The 17,303-nt window shown below is 36.0% G+C and overlaps 1 protein-coding gene and 1 long non-coding RNA gene across 8 annotated transcripts in view; one reads left to right on the plus strand and one right to left on the minus strand.

Moving 5' to 3' along the window:
* Positions 1–1,463: 1,463 nt before the first annotated feature.
* On the minus strand, positions 1,464–12,790 carry LOC124152256. 6 transcript variants are annotated; one of them, XR_007223090.1, is made up of 6 exons: positions 12,673–12,767; positions 10,854–10,960; positions 10,553–10,658; positions 10,130–10,222; positions 5,156–5,250; positions 1,464–1,688 (listed from the first exon to the last, which is right to left on the minus strand). It is a non-coding gene; the product is annotated as an uncharacterized LOC124152256 (long non-coding RNA). The 6 variants fall into 6 exon arrangements; XR_007223089.1 differs by having other exon boundaries at positions 10,553–10,661; XR_007223088.1 differs by lacking the exon at positions 10,854–10,960 and having other exon boundaries at positions 12,673–12,790.
* Positions 12,791–14,155: 1,365 nt separating this feature from the next.
* LOC124120414 (vam6/Vps39-like protein) overlaps positions 14,156–17,303 on the plus strand; it is a 98,937-nt gene continuing 95,789 nt past the window's right edge. For both annotated transcript variants that reach the window (XM_048402945.1, XM_048402946.1), the window contains exon 1: positions 14,156–14,344. In XM_048402945.1, the coding sequence (XP_048258902.1) occupies positions 14,272–14,344 (73 nt within the window). In that variant the 5' untranslated portion in view covers positions 14,156–14,271. The remainder of the gene's footprint in view (positions 14,345–17,303) is intronic.

Consider the following 17,303-nt stretch of genomic DNA (forward strand, 5'->3'; position numbering starts at 1 on the left):
AGGGCTTCTACTCAATATATGTCCGACAGTGATGTAAAAGTGGGTTATTCCTGATACAGACGCACATGTTATGAAATCTCAACAGAAACATGAATGGTAAGGTGCTAGGGTTAGGGTTTCTACCCATTATATGTCCGACAGTGATGTAAAAGTGGGTTATTCCCGATACAGACGCTGATGTTATGAAATCTCAACAGAAACATAAATGATCAGGTGCTAGGGTTAAGGTTTCTACACAATATATGCCCGACAGTGATGTAAAACTGGATTATTCTTGAATCAGGCGCAGATGTTTTCGTATCTCAACAGAAACATGAATGGTAAGGTGCTAGGGTTAGGGTTTCTACCCATTATATGTCCGACAGTGATGTAAAAGTGAGTTATTCCTGATACAGACGATGATGTTATGAAATCTCAACAGAAACATGAATGATAAGGTGCTAGGGTTAGGGCTTCTACTCAATATATGTCCGACAGTGATGTAAAAGTGGGTTATTCCTGATACAGACGCACATGTTATGAAATCTCAACAGAAACATGAATGGTAAGGTGCTAGGGTTAGGGTTTCTACCCATTATATGTCCGACAGTGATGTAAAAGTGGGTTATTCCCGATACAGACGCTGATGTTATGAAATCTCAACAGAAACATAAATGATAAGGTGCTAGGGTTAAGGTTTCTACACAATATATGTCCGACAGTGATGTAAAACTGGATTATCCTTGAATCAGGCGCAGATGTACCAAAATCTCAACAGAAACATGAATCATGAGGTGCTAGGGTTAGGGTTTCTACCAGATGCATGTCCGACAGTGATGTAAAACTGGATTTTTCTGGAATCAGACACAGCTGTTGCGGTATCTCAAAAGAACCCTCAGAAGAATCGTAAGGTTCTAAGGTTAGTGTTCCTTCCCAATATATGTCTAATTGTGATATAAAACTGGGTCATTCCTGATACAGACGCAGGTGTTACTGTATCTCAAGGTGCTAGGGTTACCCAATACATGCTGAAAAGTGACAAGAAACTGCTTTCTTAGCCACACAGACCCTACTTATTAATTTCTGTCTTTATGGTACTGCAATTATGCCAAAGTAGAGTGAGAGAAACTTGGGTGCACAGGTGGCCCACTTGTCATGGTTGATGGAACTTGATGTGCAGTTAGTGCCAGGATGTCCTGGTCATGGGTTGAAATCCAGAATACGACCCTTCGTATCAGCACCACAATACCTCATGTGGTTGCATAAATTTGTGTCTCCCTTACAAATCACACAGCCACATGTCCATCTGTTCAGCTTTAGGTCACTATTCTCCAAACCAGTGATCAGAATGGATCCTCACATAACCAATCGACACAACTCTGCAGTGTTGAAGCATTTTAGACCATTAGGCCAACTTTTCTCTCAAACAGCCAAACAGCATAAAACATCCACACTATGATGACGGAAACACAACTAGTATCACATGTATTTCAATACTTTATTCTATTGCAGAAATCCATTTTTTAATACTATATATAAATCAGTAGTGAAAACAAAAAACTTCTGAATAACATATTTGTGAAACTTAAAGATGGTGTCAGTCATCTTCAACTTGCTGAATATGAAAATTATTAACATTTGGTCATGACAATATTAGTGCTGGAATCAAGAGCGCAGCGTCCAGTTCATGACTTCATTAAAGCGGATATCTGAAACCACAAAAAAACAAAACTGAACGAGTTAAATGTATAATTTAAACATACAGATTATTATTTTATTCTTCTTATCTATAAGGCTACAATATTTGCCAAAGATAGGTGAATGAATTTGGTAATGATAGCCCATAGGCTGGTTAAAAATAGTGCTACAACAGTGTAGCTCACCTGGACATGTAGTCAACACTTTATAATGACAAAAGAGACAACCACTATACAGAGACTATCATTGCTACCCTGCATATATATATTTTTTATATTTTCCATATAAATACTGAGGACTAAAAACACTAAAATATCTGAACAAATCATGCTGTCATCTTGAGGAGAAACACACACGGCACAAATTCAGCTCCCTCAGTCTGGCAAATTTAGAGAAGTTTACATTGCCAAATATGCATTTTGATAGAATTTAAAAGCATGGTCAAAGCAAGGTCAAAATTATGAATTATGAAAAAACAGAAATATTTTTTGAATCCCATAACATACACAAATATGCATTTTGATAGAATTTAAAAGCATGGTTAAAGCAAGGTCAAAATTATGAATTATGAAAAATCAGAAATATTTTTTTACTCCCAAATTTCATTAGAACTTGTACAAAACTGACTGAATAATGGCAATAAGAAGTTTCAGCTACCAGTGTAGTTTAAGTGCAAAGATCATACTGGAATTTGGATTTGAACGTCTTGAACAAATTCTGATGTGATCAACAAATGCGAAGTTTCAGCTTCAGTGGTCCAGTAGTTTCTGAGGAGGTGCTCACAACAGATAACTCATCATTGTAGATTGACATGCAGACGATATCTCGAACCTGGACATTAAAATACTGTAAAATTTGCATTTAATCTCAAACCTCAAATGAAATATTTCAAATATTTTACATTCACACATTTCTCTGCCTATTGATACAACAATTAGTGAAAGCACACTTTCAAGATTTATTATCTGGCATTATGCTTAGCAACTGCTACCCTTTTGATCATTCCAACCCGATAAGTACATAGAAAGTTGCACGATCAAAAACATAAGTACAAATATTTGAAGGCAAGTGTTTTAAGAAGCACATAGTATTTCAAATAAAAATATGACTAAACTTAATCAAATAGATTGCAAACATATGTCCAAAGTCTAGATGTATACAATGAACACTCTTCATGACCATCTGTGCATCCTTACAACAGGACTAACTTGCATAAATTGCATATACCAGAATCATGGAAAATAACAATCAAGAAAACTAGAAAATTATTTTACAGAATTTGTATATAAACAGTTGCTTAAGTGATCTGACTAAGCCTGTAAAAGGCGCTAGAATCTTTTATGATAAATTAATATCAAATGAAAATAATCTTAAAGTTTGTAATAAATGGCAACCAATTTTTCACTGTGATTTTAATTGGAAAACGATATTTACTGTTTATAGATATAAACTGAAGGATGTAAAACTTTTAGATTTTCAATACAGATTTCTACATGGAATTATCTACACAAATAAGGAACTATTAACAATGAATCTTGTAGACAACTGTGTTTGTAACTTTTGTAATGCTGTCAATGAGGACGTCAGCCATGTCTTTTGGGAATGTAATGAAACTAAACAATTTTGGAATGATCTCGAACTTTGCCTTAACAATTATCTTCCACAAAAAATTAAATTGACAAAATATCTTATTTGGTTTGGTTCTAACTACTCTAATACTTTATTCAATCATATAGTTTTATTGGGAAAAAGGCATATTCATGTAAGTGGAATTAAAGGAACCAAATCGAAATTAGATATACTTTTAAAATTGTTTAAAAACATATATTCAATCTAGAAATTTATTGCTATAAAAAAGGATGACAAAAGTAACTTTAACAAAAAATGGTTACCTTTATTCTCAGCATTTGATTCATAGCTCTCTGTTGATACATGATATGTTTGAGTCTGACTGTGTGTTGCAACCATTTTGGTTTGAAATAGGACAATGTTTGTTTTCAACCCTTTTATATTCTAAAGAGTATATTGTGCCATTCTATGCAAACCGAAATATGTTTTTGACGGAATACTGTATTAATCTACAACTCTGGGAACAATAAAAACATTTATAAAAATAAAAAACTTGCCTAAATTCAGAGCAGAATTGTTGATATGCTTAAAAATGTGTTGTTGTTTTTTTTTTTGGGGGGGGGGGGGGAAGAAAGGAGAAGTATTTAAATTTATGTGACCCATATATTTTACCTGAAGTTTAACCCAATCTGTGGTATCATGAAGGGTGTTTTAGCAAGGGATGACTGTATTTATGTTTATCTTCCAACATTACAAAAAGAACCAACATCAGATATTTCAAATCCTTATCTTGAACAAATATACAGTTTGGAATCCCAATAAAATTCACATTTCTAGAACTGATTTGCCGCTCTGATAAATGGTACTTATGTGGCTGTTTTCTCAAAGTCATTTTTATTATAACACTTAGATAAATTCATAACATTTAATACACTCCTGTGTCACCATTTACAGTGTTGATATTTTGTCCAATTCATTCATCACTCCAATTTACCGGTATATGCATAAAACCAAAAGGACTAAATGAAAATGCATTAAATGTAGATAAGGGGGCACATGTGAAGAACAAAAGTAACAGCAGTTACAAAAATCATACTATGCCCCAAAGTACAATGTAATATAATTTAGCATCATTGACAAATTCAATATGGTTGACATGGCGGCCATATTTAGAATCTGATCCGATTTCAGTGATTGTCTTAGTTTTATTAAACACAGCAGTCCGCCATATATATTTTATCAGCTATATGAAGATAACCTGGAAATAATTCAGTCTGGCCTGGAAAAACCAGTGATATTATCACTGTCATCTTGTTACAATAACAAGCAACTAACCAAGTCACCGAACCTGACCACCCAATCACTTAACTCGTCCCTTATAACAAGGATAGGTTGCAGTGGACCTATTCTAACACAGAATCACCAAGGTGGACTGATTTTTGTGAACATTAATCTAGAGACACCACGGCTGGGATTGTCAGAAAAGTAAAAGTTTTTAACAACTGAAGGTTAATACAAACAAACATTAGCTGACTTCAGCGCTTGGTACCTGAACATAACACATCTACAGACTGAATTTGGTTAAAATATATCAACAAAAGTGTGTTGGTATATTTGTAGCCATGTTATTTTCGACCACCTTAAAAGAAGATAAATTTGAAAGTGACCATTGAACATGACATGTCTTTACACACATGACCATTCTATTTTATGTTGTAATTTACATTTCATGTCCATTATTCATGTGTTCAATAATTTTCAGATGACTTTGGACCCCACAACCCCTCAATACCTGAAAAGTTCATGGATATCAAACCTGAACTGTGTTCAGATAACAGCAGTTATGTGGGTGATTTCTGACCCGCTGACTTTTCCACATAATTTTTTTAACCAGATGTTATTCTTCCACCTTATTTGATTTGCAGATTTCCATGTCAGACAAAGATCAAGCGGTGTCATAGGATTCCTTTTCACTTGATCAGGAGGGATGCTATTGTGTGCCAACTGAAATAAAAAATATGACAAAAATAACAATGATAATCAATGCTACTCCATAGTCATACAGTCATTGGGGCCTTGGTCTATAATTCAAGGTCTTACCACCTGCACAAGGCGCAACGAAGTGAACTAAGCAGGTTGCACCACCAAAATATTGGCTGCACTAGTTAAGCATAAATTGAAACACTTTATTTTCAGTTATTTTGAATATTAAATAAATTCAAAGAAAAAAAACCCCTTGAGAATGTGCTCCAGAATTTATTTTGTGTGAATCTGTACATGCCTTTTCATATCATGATATCAAGTAAACAACCTTAAACAGAAGTCTCAAAGTGTCTGTTGTGATTGTAACCTCATGAGTGACTGTTCTAGTGGTAATTGTGAAGAGTCCTGCAAGTTCAATGCATTCAGACCACCTGTGTATTTCACTACTTTCATGAACTTTTGTTTCCTGGATTCGAAAAGACTTGCAGCCAGTTCTAAAAGAATTCAGTTTTCCACTTATGGCTGGAAATGTTACCTGCACTGGGTGCGACCTAACCTCACCTAAAAGTTACCGACACCTGGGCCTAGTTGCACAGAACAATCTTAGTTACAATCAATCTTAGGCGGCTACAATCAATTTTACAATCACCATACAATTGTCCTATGCCACTTTCACAAACCCATCTTAGCACGAATGTAAGACGGCTTATCTAAGATTGAAATCTTCAACAGTGGAAGTACGAATATCTTAAACTCGACTCCTGTCTACAGTTGTCTGCAAACGCGCATAGCTCGCTGCGTATACAATAAGTGGAACTGTTCACGACACACAACACATACCTCCCCCGATCACACCTTGCACTGTTTCAAGAAAGGTGCCAATTATTTGAAGGAAACGATTACTATAATGATGGCATTAATTTTTGTCAGCATTAATACTGTCATGATTTAGGAATTGTTTTCTGTTGCAACTAGAGAAATACCTACTCATGATTTTTTATCAAAATTATTGAAATACGAATAAATATGTTATTTAGTGACACAATCATTATGAAAATTAAAAGAAATAATACTAAAAATATTTCCTAATAACATAACACAGGTGAGCTTTTTGTAAAATCCGAAATATATCCTTCATGCTTTCATTTCGCTGCTATAACAAAGGATGTTATGACTACCTTTTCAAAACACAGAAACACACAGGTTTTCAAGAATGAATGGATGAGAAATAATGATAATGAATAATGTTTCGAGAAAGTAGTTGTCTAATATATATTCACTTGGTATTAATTATATTGATAATTATTTTCCAAAGGTGTGAAGTTTACTTTTGCTATTTCAAATGTCTCATCATGTGTTTTTGCTTGTTTAATGAATACTTTTCTTTTCTTTTTAATTCAGATATTAAATTCGCTCGTCCCCTGCCAAATAGATTTTAGATTTAAACATGTATGATTTTGCACTTCAACTTATATTCATATGTAGATTAATTTAATGATAAACTAAAGACAAAATAACTGACACAAATGTGACCCAAAAGAAATACAGGGGCAGCAACATTATACACTGGGCAAGGTAGATTCTATGCTACATGCTTATACAAAGGGAAACCACAGAGGCAGAATATTTATGTGAATAAATGCGTATACCGCATTCGACGTAATAAGCGCCCCGATCTAATAAGCGCCCATGGGGCTATTTGCTAATATATTGGCTAGTGAACAATCCCAATCAGCACCCCTTCCGATTGATGAATGTACACAAGACTTATTTATTTGTGTAAAATACGAACTCATGTGTTATATCACCCTTAATTATGGGCAATTAAATTCTTGAAAAATATATCTGTCGTATGTAAACATTTCAGGCTGTTAGCATAAACCACAAAATTTACGATCTTTCAACTCAAAATAATATTCTAATAAGTGCCCCCTATTTCTAATTTTGAGAGCGCCCTGGGCGCTTATTATGTTGAATACGGTATTCCTTATTTGTCAACAAGTCATTAAAGCCTTAATGATATTTAACATAACCCTAAGATAATGATTGTTCTCTTCCTGTCAACATTAACTGATTTCTACATTCAACTGTTTATTACTCAAAATTGTGTATCTTGTGTAAGTGAATAGGCAATATAATCAGAAACCTGTTATCAGGATGAGTTGGTTTTCAAACACAGAGATCCGTGAAAAATGTTGGACAGAGACCATTATACGTAAGGGCAATGTGTTGAATTGGACTTGATCACATGTGTCTAATGGTACTCTCTCTGATTGGGTGCTGCCTAACTTTCTTCTTTCTAACATGTCAGTCACTGGATACAATAGATCATATTTGAAGATATTGATGAATTTCAAAACAATTGTCATACACACTGGTATACCATAATGACATTATAGATGGAAATAAAACCCTTCTACGGAAATTTAATATCATCTAACAGTTCTGGAATAGCTAAATATGCAAACAAAAGAATCGACATGTTTTTACAGACGACTTACTGTACAATAACTTAAATGTCTGAGTAGTGGAAGAAAACAACATTTTAAACATATCTGCCATGTTCGTCATGCTCAAAATCAGATAAAAATTTTGAATGCATTTCTGGTGACTTTATTCCTGGGACCACACAAAAAATGACAGCTTCATAACAATTGTAGGTTATTTAAGAAATGTAAAAATAAAACATCACTGGATTAAAGGATTACATTAAGGTTAAAGTTCATAAATGCGCAAGTTATTGAAATACACAAAACAGAACCTCGTGCAATATTGTCACCATATATTGAATTACATGAGCAGTCTGTGCCTAAAAATGATGGGTCAACTAGTCCGAACAGGATTTTAGTGTTGTCATATTGACTATTATTAATTGGACTTACTACATCGAGCACAATATTACTAGACTTGCGTTTCAAATTTGGGGTCTTTTCAGGAAGAATTGCTCAAGCAAAACATGTTACAGTGGTGCCTCGTTTATACGGACACTTGCATCATGTCAGTATATGTTGACAGTATAAAGAATTAGTACATGCATTATAGTATACTTTAAAGTAACAGACAACAGGCTATCGCTTGCTACTTCAATTCTGAAATGAAAAGACGTTGATACTTCATTGTGTATCAAGTGCAGAGTCTGGTGAGTCCCATTATCAAGTAAAGAGTTAGAATATAACATAGCAGTTGCCTTAATAGTCTATACAGAGCTCCAGAAAAGTTGCGTATCTGCGTGAAATAGGCATCAGAAATGCAGAAATACACAGTAAAATATAATCCAAGCGTATCAAATACGCAACGAACATTACAGATACACTACAAAAATAAAACTTATGCGTATCATCAAAATATTGCGAAGTAACCCTGCGTATTCGATTAGCAAATCAGCAACTTATTTTGAAATTATAAACGGGCATTCCGTCAACCTTGCCAAACTCCACGATGACAGTTACATCATGATCATTTGCCATCACACTTTCTTGTGGAAGTATCGTGGTATTTTTGAGTCCTATAAAGCTCTCGAACCCACACGACACCAGTTTGCAGGGACTAAATGAATAGTGTTTTTAAATATTTAACTTAAATACCCACATGTGTAAAAACTAGTGGGTAACAGAAATTTGAATACCCAGATAGAATTACTGATACCCAATGATTTTAAAATGCATGGGTAAAATACCCACAACACCAAAAGCTTATCAGGAGCTCTGTCTATAGCAATTTGTTATCTGCAAATATAATAAAAAATATTTATTTAATTGGTTAGGAATTCCACAGAGAGTAGATAAGTACGTAAAACATAATTTTCACAGTATGATTAGAGAAACAAGACAATATATTTAAGATAAGAAATTAAATTTGTCCCCAGTTTTAAGAGGCTTGGGTAAACCCTGTAGTGACCAGGCTCCATGGTCTAGTGCACAACATTTACAATGTAGGTCTAAACTAAACAGGTAGGAACCTTGCACAAACATAACTTGAGAAAGACAGAGACGAGTTCAACAAAAAATACCACAACAAAGTAGTGCACATTTAGTTCTGTCGTGAGGAACATACTGATTTTACAACCAAAGTTGACACTTTCTAGCAAACTTTTTACAAACATACATAACCTGAAGATACCGTATTAATTGTGTTATGACAAGCATGTGCAGATAGTTGTACGAATCTTGGTTTGTCTCTTACAAACTGATACAAACAGTCTGTATTCATAATAATCGATAAAAATAGCACATTATAATACTAGGGTATAAGATTATTTAAAAAATTGAACTTTTATCTTTCTTTGTTTGTTGTTTAATGCTGTACTAAGCAATATTCGTGCTTTGACAGCTGCCTGTAAACAATGAAATCTGGACCTGACAATCCAGTAATTGACATCATGAGCATCAATCCATCCAAAAGGGATACGATGACATGCATTAACAAAGTCTGTGAGCCTGACCCCTCAATCGCGTTAGTCGCCTCTTATGACAAGGATAGTCACCTCTTAAAGCAAGAATGGTTTGCTGAAGACCTATTCTGACCCTGATCTTCACTGGTAACTTGGTAAGTTTGTATAACTAAACATGTGGCACTTGCTGCCAAGACAATGAATGACAAGAACTACAGTAACAATATTCCCTCTATTTGGGTACAACACAAATTGACTAAAACACTGAGAAATATGCACATTTGCTCTTAGTCCTTATTAAAGTGTGCTGGTACTGTACAGACAAATCTTATTTTGGAATGTATCAGAAATAACAGGAAAATGACAAGGACTAATGCAGGCCAGTAGACAAAATGAAAAGGAAAATATACAATATATAAAACACTGCCAAACAGATCACTATTTAAAAACTACACTATGTTGTTTTTGTGTGTACAATGACATTATAATTGGGAATTCAATTATACTTACAAAAACAGGATGTTGCCAGCAGTGCACACTACTGTTCATGATAAGGTATTCTCAGTTCTGTCCATTGCTCATAGACAGATGTAGTGTCTGCTACTGTCAACAAAAACATTCAAACATTACACCCTACACTAAACTGTATGAGTTAAATGGAGATACATTCATCAATAAAATGGTATTTTGTCTTCAGACATTCAGTTACCAGCGGATTACAGTTAGTTAGATGCTGTAGGCCTAGTCATAATCTTATAACAACACAATTATTCAGGTATAAATGGATAAATTTGAGTTTGTTGACAGAAGTTGCAAAGAAACAATACAGATGTAGACCAGTGTAATTAACTAACAGTTAGGGAATGTTGATCATGACTTGTTATAAAGTCTATCAGCCTCTCTGCTATCAACAAACATTTACAAAACAATCACTTTCACCAGCACTTTGAGAATACCAGGGTCACGTGATGGTGTTTTGGAGCATTTTCAGTTGTTTGGGACTTCAGAGCTTGAATAAATTTTCTGCCTCAGATGCATACTGCTGAAATGTAAACGAAATACGATATATATATATTATGTAAGCAGTAATAACTAGTAATTACTACCAGTTGGACCAAAAGAAACGAGCGAGTATGAAAAGGAACGTGACCCAATCGTCTTTGGACGCAAGTGATTCACCTTAAAACATGGGCGCTTGATACCAATACAATATACGATAGGTAGTAGGCCATACCTTAGCGGTAAATCACTCTTTCTTTTAGAATAAACGGCATTTATGATGCGTGACTTTGCTTGTGCACGTCAACGTTGTTTCTAGGGACGCAAAGAATGCAAGGCTACCTGAAGAAAACATGCACGACATTACGTTCCCATTTGTGGAAATGGCAGGAATATTGAAGAGTATTTATTGTTGTGAAAACACCCACGTTTGTTGTGCTCTATTTAGAGAACTAACTAGCCTAAACTAGGCCTAAGTTGAGTGGAACAGATGACGTGACCTTACACAAAATGGTGGTGGATGATGATGCATGACGAGGTCATGTGACCAGCTGGTGATGTAATGATCAATGGTTACCGTATAATTTTCTTCATGATAATGTAGATTCTATTTGTAATTATTTAACAACCACAGTATATTTCAAGTGCTACTTCTACATCTAGAAAGATAGCTGGTTACAGGCTGAAGTTGCTCTGCGGTAATCTTTTCATTTTTCTGTTGAGACAGCCCGGCTTGCATATCGTCTATGTAGACTCGTTGACCAATGAAAATCAAAGACATGCTCCTTTGCCGTTAGCTAGTAGTAGCAGTAAATGTTAGTCTCCAGAGACGAAGTGACCGTCTTTGTACCTACTAGTAACAGCTCACAGTTGCTAACAAATTTGTGCTAGAAGTAGGTCATATTTCCTGGATCGGTGACGCTGATCACTGTGTCGGATTAACGAGACTTTTAATGAGTGATTTCAGTAATTCGTTGCAAATTAGGTGTTGGAGTCAGAGTGCGAGACTGTCGGATTGAGGGGCTAAATAGCATTGATTAAATCGGTTCCTATCATTAGTGTCGGATAAAGCTGTTTGTTGGATTAACGAGTGTCGGATTAATGAGATTTGACTGTACTTAACAAGAGCCAAGAATATCACTTTGTTGTTTTTGTAAGACAAAAAAAAAGAACTCTAAACATAACATCACACTTTTGCAAGATGTCGGAGATAAGTGATTGTGAGCAATTCCGAGAAGGATCCAGGCCAAGCTCAGGGAGGATAACTGGATCAATTTATCTAATCTGACACGCAAAAAGAAGTGGACAGTACACACAATGCAGAAGCATCTTGCTACGGATTTATGATTCTGTTTCTTGATGTGTATCTCTTTCCATGTCTTGCTATATCAAATATGCAGATAATTAGAAGTCTGCTGCAAGATACCAGGGCCCGACTGTACTTTCAGTATCATTCAGTATTATAAATATTTCTTTTATTGTCGTTCGTTATATAACTTGCATGAATAATTGAACATGATGTTGACAAATTATGAAAGATGATTATCAAGGCAAATTTTATCATGAGCAAAAATATGGTAGATCTACATATTCTTGAAACACCAAATACATAATTAAGAAATAAAATTAGGACAATGACTGTTTCAAATGAGACGCAACAAGCATACTCAACGAGTTATCAACATGCAGAATGTGCAAACATATTTTGAATGAAATATGCCTTACTGTACTTCACTTTGCACATGATTTGGACTGAATCAATTCCAGTATGTTAATACACATATAAATTAGTGTACGGCTACAAATTCCTTGGCGATTTATGAGATCGGACGGGCAAAATTAGCTAAATTAGTATGCCTGATTGCCGCGGGTGGACGGCGACACGTGGGCACAGCACGTGGGCTACAGTAAATCTGTAGACATGGTGAAATGAGATTAACAATGAGATTGAGGATACTATTATGCGATTTAATAAATCAAAACTAAAAACAGTTAGGCAACAATAAGAAGAACATCATAGTGCATAGCCAAACAATATGTATAAAACGCCTTACGCTTGGACTGACGGAGCGCTGCTGGACGAGAAAGGAGAGGTGAAGGTCATGCCCAAGCGGCCCGGATTTGTTTCGAATGATGTTTTTTTTATATTGGCAACTCTTGAAAGAATACGTAACAGTTCATTCCAACTTTACCAAATTTAATTGTATATGAATACATGTTGATGTTTTTTATGTAGTATTTCTAAACTGTAGCGATGGAATTGCACGTCGATGTTAATATGGTTACAGGCTGCATAGGCTCTGCGATTATGTGCAAGGCGTAGAGACGGAGCACAGCCGATAACAGACAACAACCCAAACGACGTATGTAAGGTGCACTGTGAGTGGCTGCGTGGTGCTTTTTTTAACTGTCATGTTCACCCTCGTAACGTTTCTTACCTAAGTGAATAAAATGTCGTCCATATGATTCAAATTCTATCTACGAGAGATAATCTCACTTACTGATTAAATTGGCGATAAAGTTGTAATTTAGTGGTGCTACCTCAATAGAATGATATAATTTAGTTTGACCAAAACATTGATGATAAAGGTGTTTATGGGTGGAGTTTAGTCAGTTTTTGTTGTTGTTTAACGCTCCACTCAGCAATATTCCAGTTATATGTCGGTGCACTTTAGATAATTGAGTCTGGACCAGACAATCCAGCGGTTGACATCATGAGCATTAATCCACGCAATTAGGATACGATGACATGCATCACCGAAGTCAGCGAGCCTGACCACCCGATCCCATTAGTCGCCTCTTACTACAATCAAAGTCGCCTTTTACGGCAAGCATGGGTTGCTGAAGACATATTCTCTACCCGGAACTTCACGGGTCAATCAAAACATAATATAAGGCTCACGCGAAGTTTGATGTAAATTAGAAAATGCGGGGAAATTGTATCGATTGTATGAAATAAATAAATATTTGACATCCTCTCTTTAAAATCATAGGTCCGCATCTGTATATAGCGACCAAGAAGGTACTAAACACATATATATCGCCTCTATTAATAACACTACTACCATTTACTAACATTGATTTGATATTAAATGGATCCACTTTCTGACGCGGTTGCATTAATTGAGAGTGAGAGACAGCTTCTAACCAAATCACGGCTGGGTTTTCCGAATTTGGCCTCGCATATCAAACCTGGACCCTCGCTTTAACCAGTAGGATATCCTTCAGTTACTCGTGTGCTCTGAAATAAAAATATCGTAGTTTTGTTGCCAATAATTTGGGTACAATTAGAAACTGCTTGTGACAAAAATCTCTTTCATTAGAATTTTTTAATGTCCAACGTGCATTGTCCCTTTTACTGAACGGAAAATACAAACGATGTTCACATTAATTCACAGAATTTAACATTTCAGAAAAAAACCTTCGAAAAATTAAATACATAAATGTAGACGGAGCGAGGTTTGAACTCTGACTGCTTAGCTGCGAGCGCGCATACATTTTACAGAAACCTAAATGATGAACTCTCCTCGCGCGGAGTCAACAAAATCTGGTCATGTGCGATGTCTGCTCTTCACTGAAATTGTGCAAAACATTGTGAAAGGACAGTCTTTCAGGACACGATCGACATGTGAAGAACATTTTGGCAACACATAATGCACGACGCTTACGAGGCAGCTCCAATTCTGGAGAAACTCCCTCTCCAAATTGAATCAATAGCATGTTATGGTAGGTGTAACTTCACATTCAAGTTTGTTTTGCTGAGACTGTCATTTCCTGGTTGTGGATGTATTGGGATACTGTAACGTATGCTGCAGCTGAATTCGTTAGTTTCACATTACAAGTAACAATCGGCGGATATTGTCACAAGGAATTTCAAACTAAAACTGCACTAAATTGAAAAATAATATAACTCTAATTTGATTCAGTTTGATCTATAATCCTTGTTTCACCAAAAAGTAACAGGGCCACAGACAGCCAAGTAGTCTAGGGAATCACAATTTGTTGTGTAGAGTTGTGTCCATTAGACATGCCAGGATCTGCTAGTTGTTTGTTCGAACCTGAGGTTCACTGGGATTATTAACCACCTCTGATATAATGAACGTCTGCTGGGAGAGCGGAAGGTTGGTGTTTCAATCCTCTGGCCACGTCTTACCAAAAGATGTTAAAACATAGTATTTGCTGTTACTGCTTGGCATTAAGAGGACAATGCAAGGAAGGATCTTGATGGGCTAGTACAATCAGACGCACACTAGGGCTGAGATGAGTACACATTTACTACCGGGATACCCGACCCCCTATTACCCGAACCTACCTGGGTTCCCGCTGTAGGTCTCAAGAGTTGGGTTCGTGATTCCAAGTGGAAACTGGGTTTACCAGAGCCCTGGCAAAAATAATTTAGATACACATATAAACTGATCTGATCCTACATGTATACACTGAAGTTGACAGAAGATTGATCTTTATTCAAACATATAAAAGTCAGAAGCAATGTGTGTATAGTCAGAAAGAAATGCGAACATCAGTGAGTTGTGGTGTAACCATGGAGTTTTATTGTTATTGTCATGAAACAATATATATCGTGAGTAACCATGGGTTTAGATAATTCTGTGGGTAACCGAGTCCGACTCAGGACCCACCTGACCCGAGTGCCTGAGTTACCTGTCCCACGACAGCACACAGCATTTTACTAGCACTTCAATCATTTGCTGCCACTGACAGTATTACAAATACATTCCCAATCGTCTCTACTGCCACATAACAAGAAATTCAGTTAAAATAAACATTTCTATGTCAGTGAATTATTAATTTAGTATTGAAATTCATAACTTTGTATCTATACAGCATCGATATTACAAAATTAGACAAATTAAAAGATATTGCACTATATCGATGACATCACAAGGTCTACCTTTCAATCAATTTCCCACTGCTTAAAGCACCAGCAACTGTTGCAGACTGTTGCAATAGATTGTGTTGTTTTACACAGCAGTAAGCAGTATTCCAGCTATATCAAAGTAGCCTGTAAGTTTTGATTGTTGTTTTATGCCACACTCAGCAATATTCCAGCTATAGGATGGCATCCTGTGAATAATAAAATCTGGATCAGACTATTCAGTGATTGAAATCATGAGCATCAATCTACACAATAAGTATACAATGACATGTATCAACCAAGTCAGCGAGCCTGACTACCCGATCCTGTCAGTCGCCTCTGAGGACAAACATGGGTTGCTGATGATGAATCAAACCCAGATTTTCAAAGGGGTTGCCTTTAAGTCATCAAGTTTGGTTCGGTCAACAAATTCACCAGATCAACATCCAATGCAGTCTGGTTTAAATGATAGACATTCAGCCAATCAAAGAGCCTGACCACATGATCCACATATTTGTCAGCTCTTACAACAAGCATGAGGTACAGGGGACCTAGTCTTACCTGGAATCCTGTAGTTGGGGCAGTGTTTGAAATAAGTTTAAGGCCCAACAAGACAGTTGGACAGGTGACCAATAAGTGTTGCATGCCCATCTTCAAAGTTACCTGCCCATATTCAGGCATTATAACTATTGAAAAATTGCAAAAACTAAGGGACAAATAGCATCTTGATAAACAATTACTTGAGAATCTACAAGGAGTTATAATATAACTGAATATGTAACTAGTCTTAAAATTATCTGCCAGATAGTTGAGCAGGTGGAGAAAATTATTTTTGCAGCCAAACATAAAAGGTACCAGCCACAGGCAGGCGGGCCGGCGGGCACTCGGACACTGAGTCAGAGCATTGTAGATGAATCAACTATGGTACAGTGTGCACAATGTTGCAATAAACATGATAAACAAATGATAAACAACCAATTGATTCAGATGATTCAGCAAGCATGATGGACAAATCAATGAAATATTACCATGGCTACAGTGAGCTGGATATTGCAATAGAAACCTAATGTATATGTTGCAGCAAAATGTTTGAAAAAACACATAATGGTTTAGCAAGATGTTGCTTTTGACGCATGATAAATAAATCAATTAAATTTAATCTATGCAGTCTGTGACAATAACTGTTGTGTCTACCTTACATATTAAATTTTAATGATCTTTTATTAGCTAATCTTACTAGATTGAAATACTAATTCTTTTCTTCAGACCATGGTTTTCATGTTTGTTTTTGCAAGAGTAAGTGGTAACTTGAAAGAGGTCTGTCAGAACACATTAGATGACAACAGTGATACCTACAAAATGAATTCATAGTCATTTATGTCAATAAAGGGTGATGTTGTGTTTGTTGTGTAGACTCACTCAGCAATGTTCCAGCTATATGATGGTGGTCTGTAAATATTAAAGTTTTGGCCAGAAAAACTTGTGATTAATATTATGAGCAACGAGTCACACTGTTGGATCACCCAATCACCCGATCACTCGATCACCCGATCAGCCTAACCATCCCATGACTAAGTCACCTCTTATGTTCAACATCGGTTGCTGGGGACCAATTCTTACATGGAATTCCCACAATAGTGTGCATTGACAAGTCATACAATAAGCAGGGTTTTTACATGACCCTCAAATGTGCGTCCAGTATGCACAAATGTAGAGAATGGATGCAGAAAGAAAATATACTGCGTCCCAAGGAATGCACAATAATATGCATTGTACCTACAGTGCATCAAGAGCAGATATAGGTGTCTGTTA

The sequence above is a fragment of the Haliotis rufescens genome, unplaced genomic scaffold, assembly GCF_023055435.1.
Source record: "Haliotis rufescens isolate VD_foot unplaced genomic scaffold, xgHalRufe1.0.p SCAF_3, whole genome shotgun sequence".
Taxonomy (NCBI): Eukaryota; Metazoa; Mollusca; class Gastropoda; order Lepetellida; family Haliotidae; genus Haliotis; species Haliotis rufescens.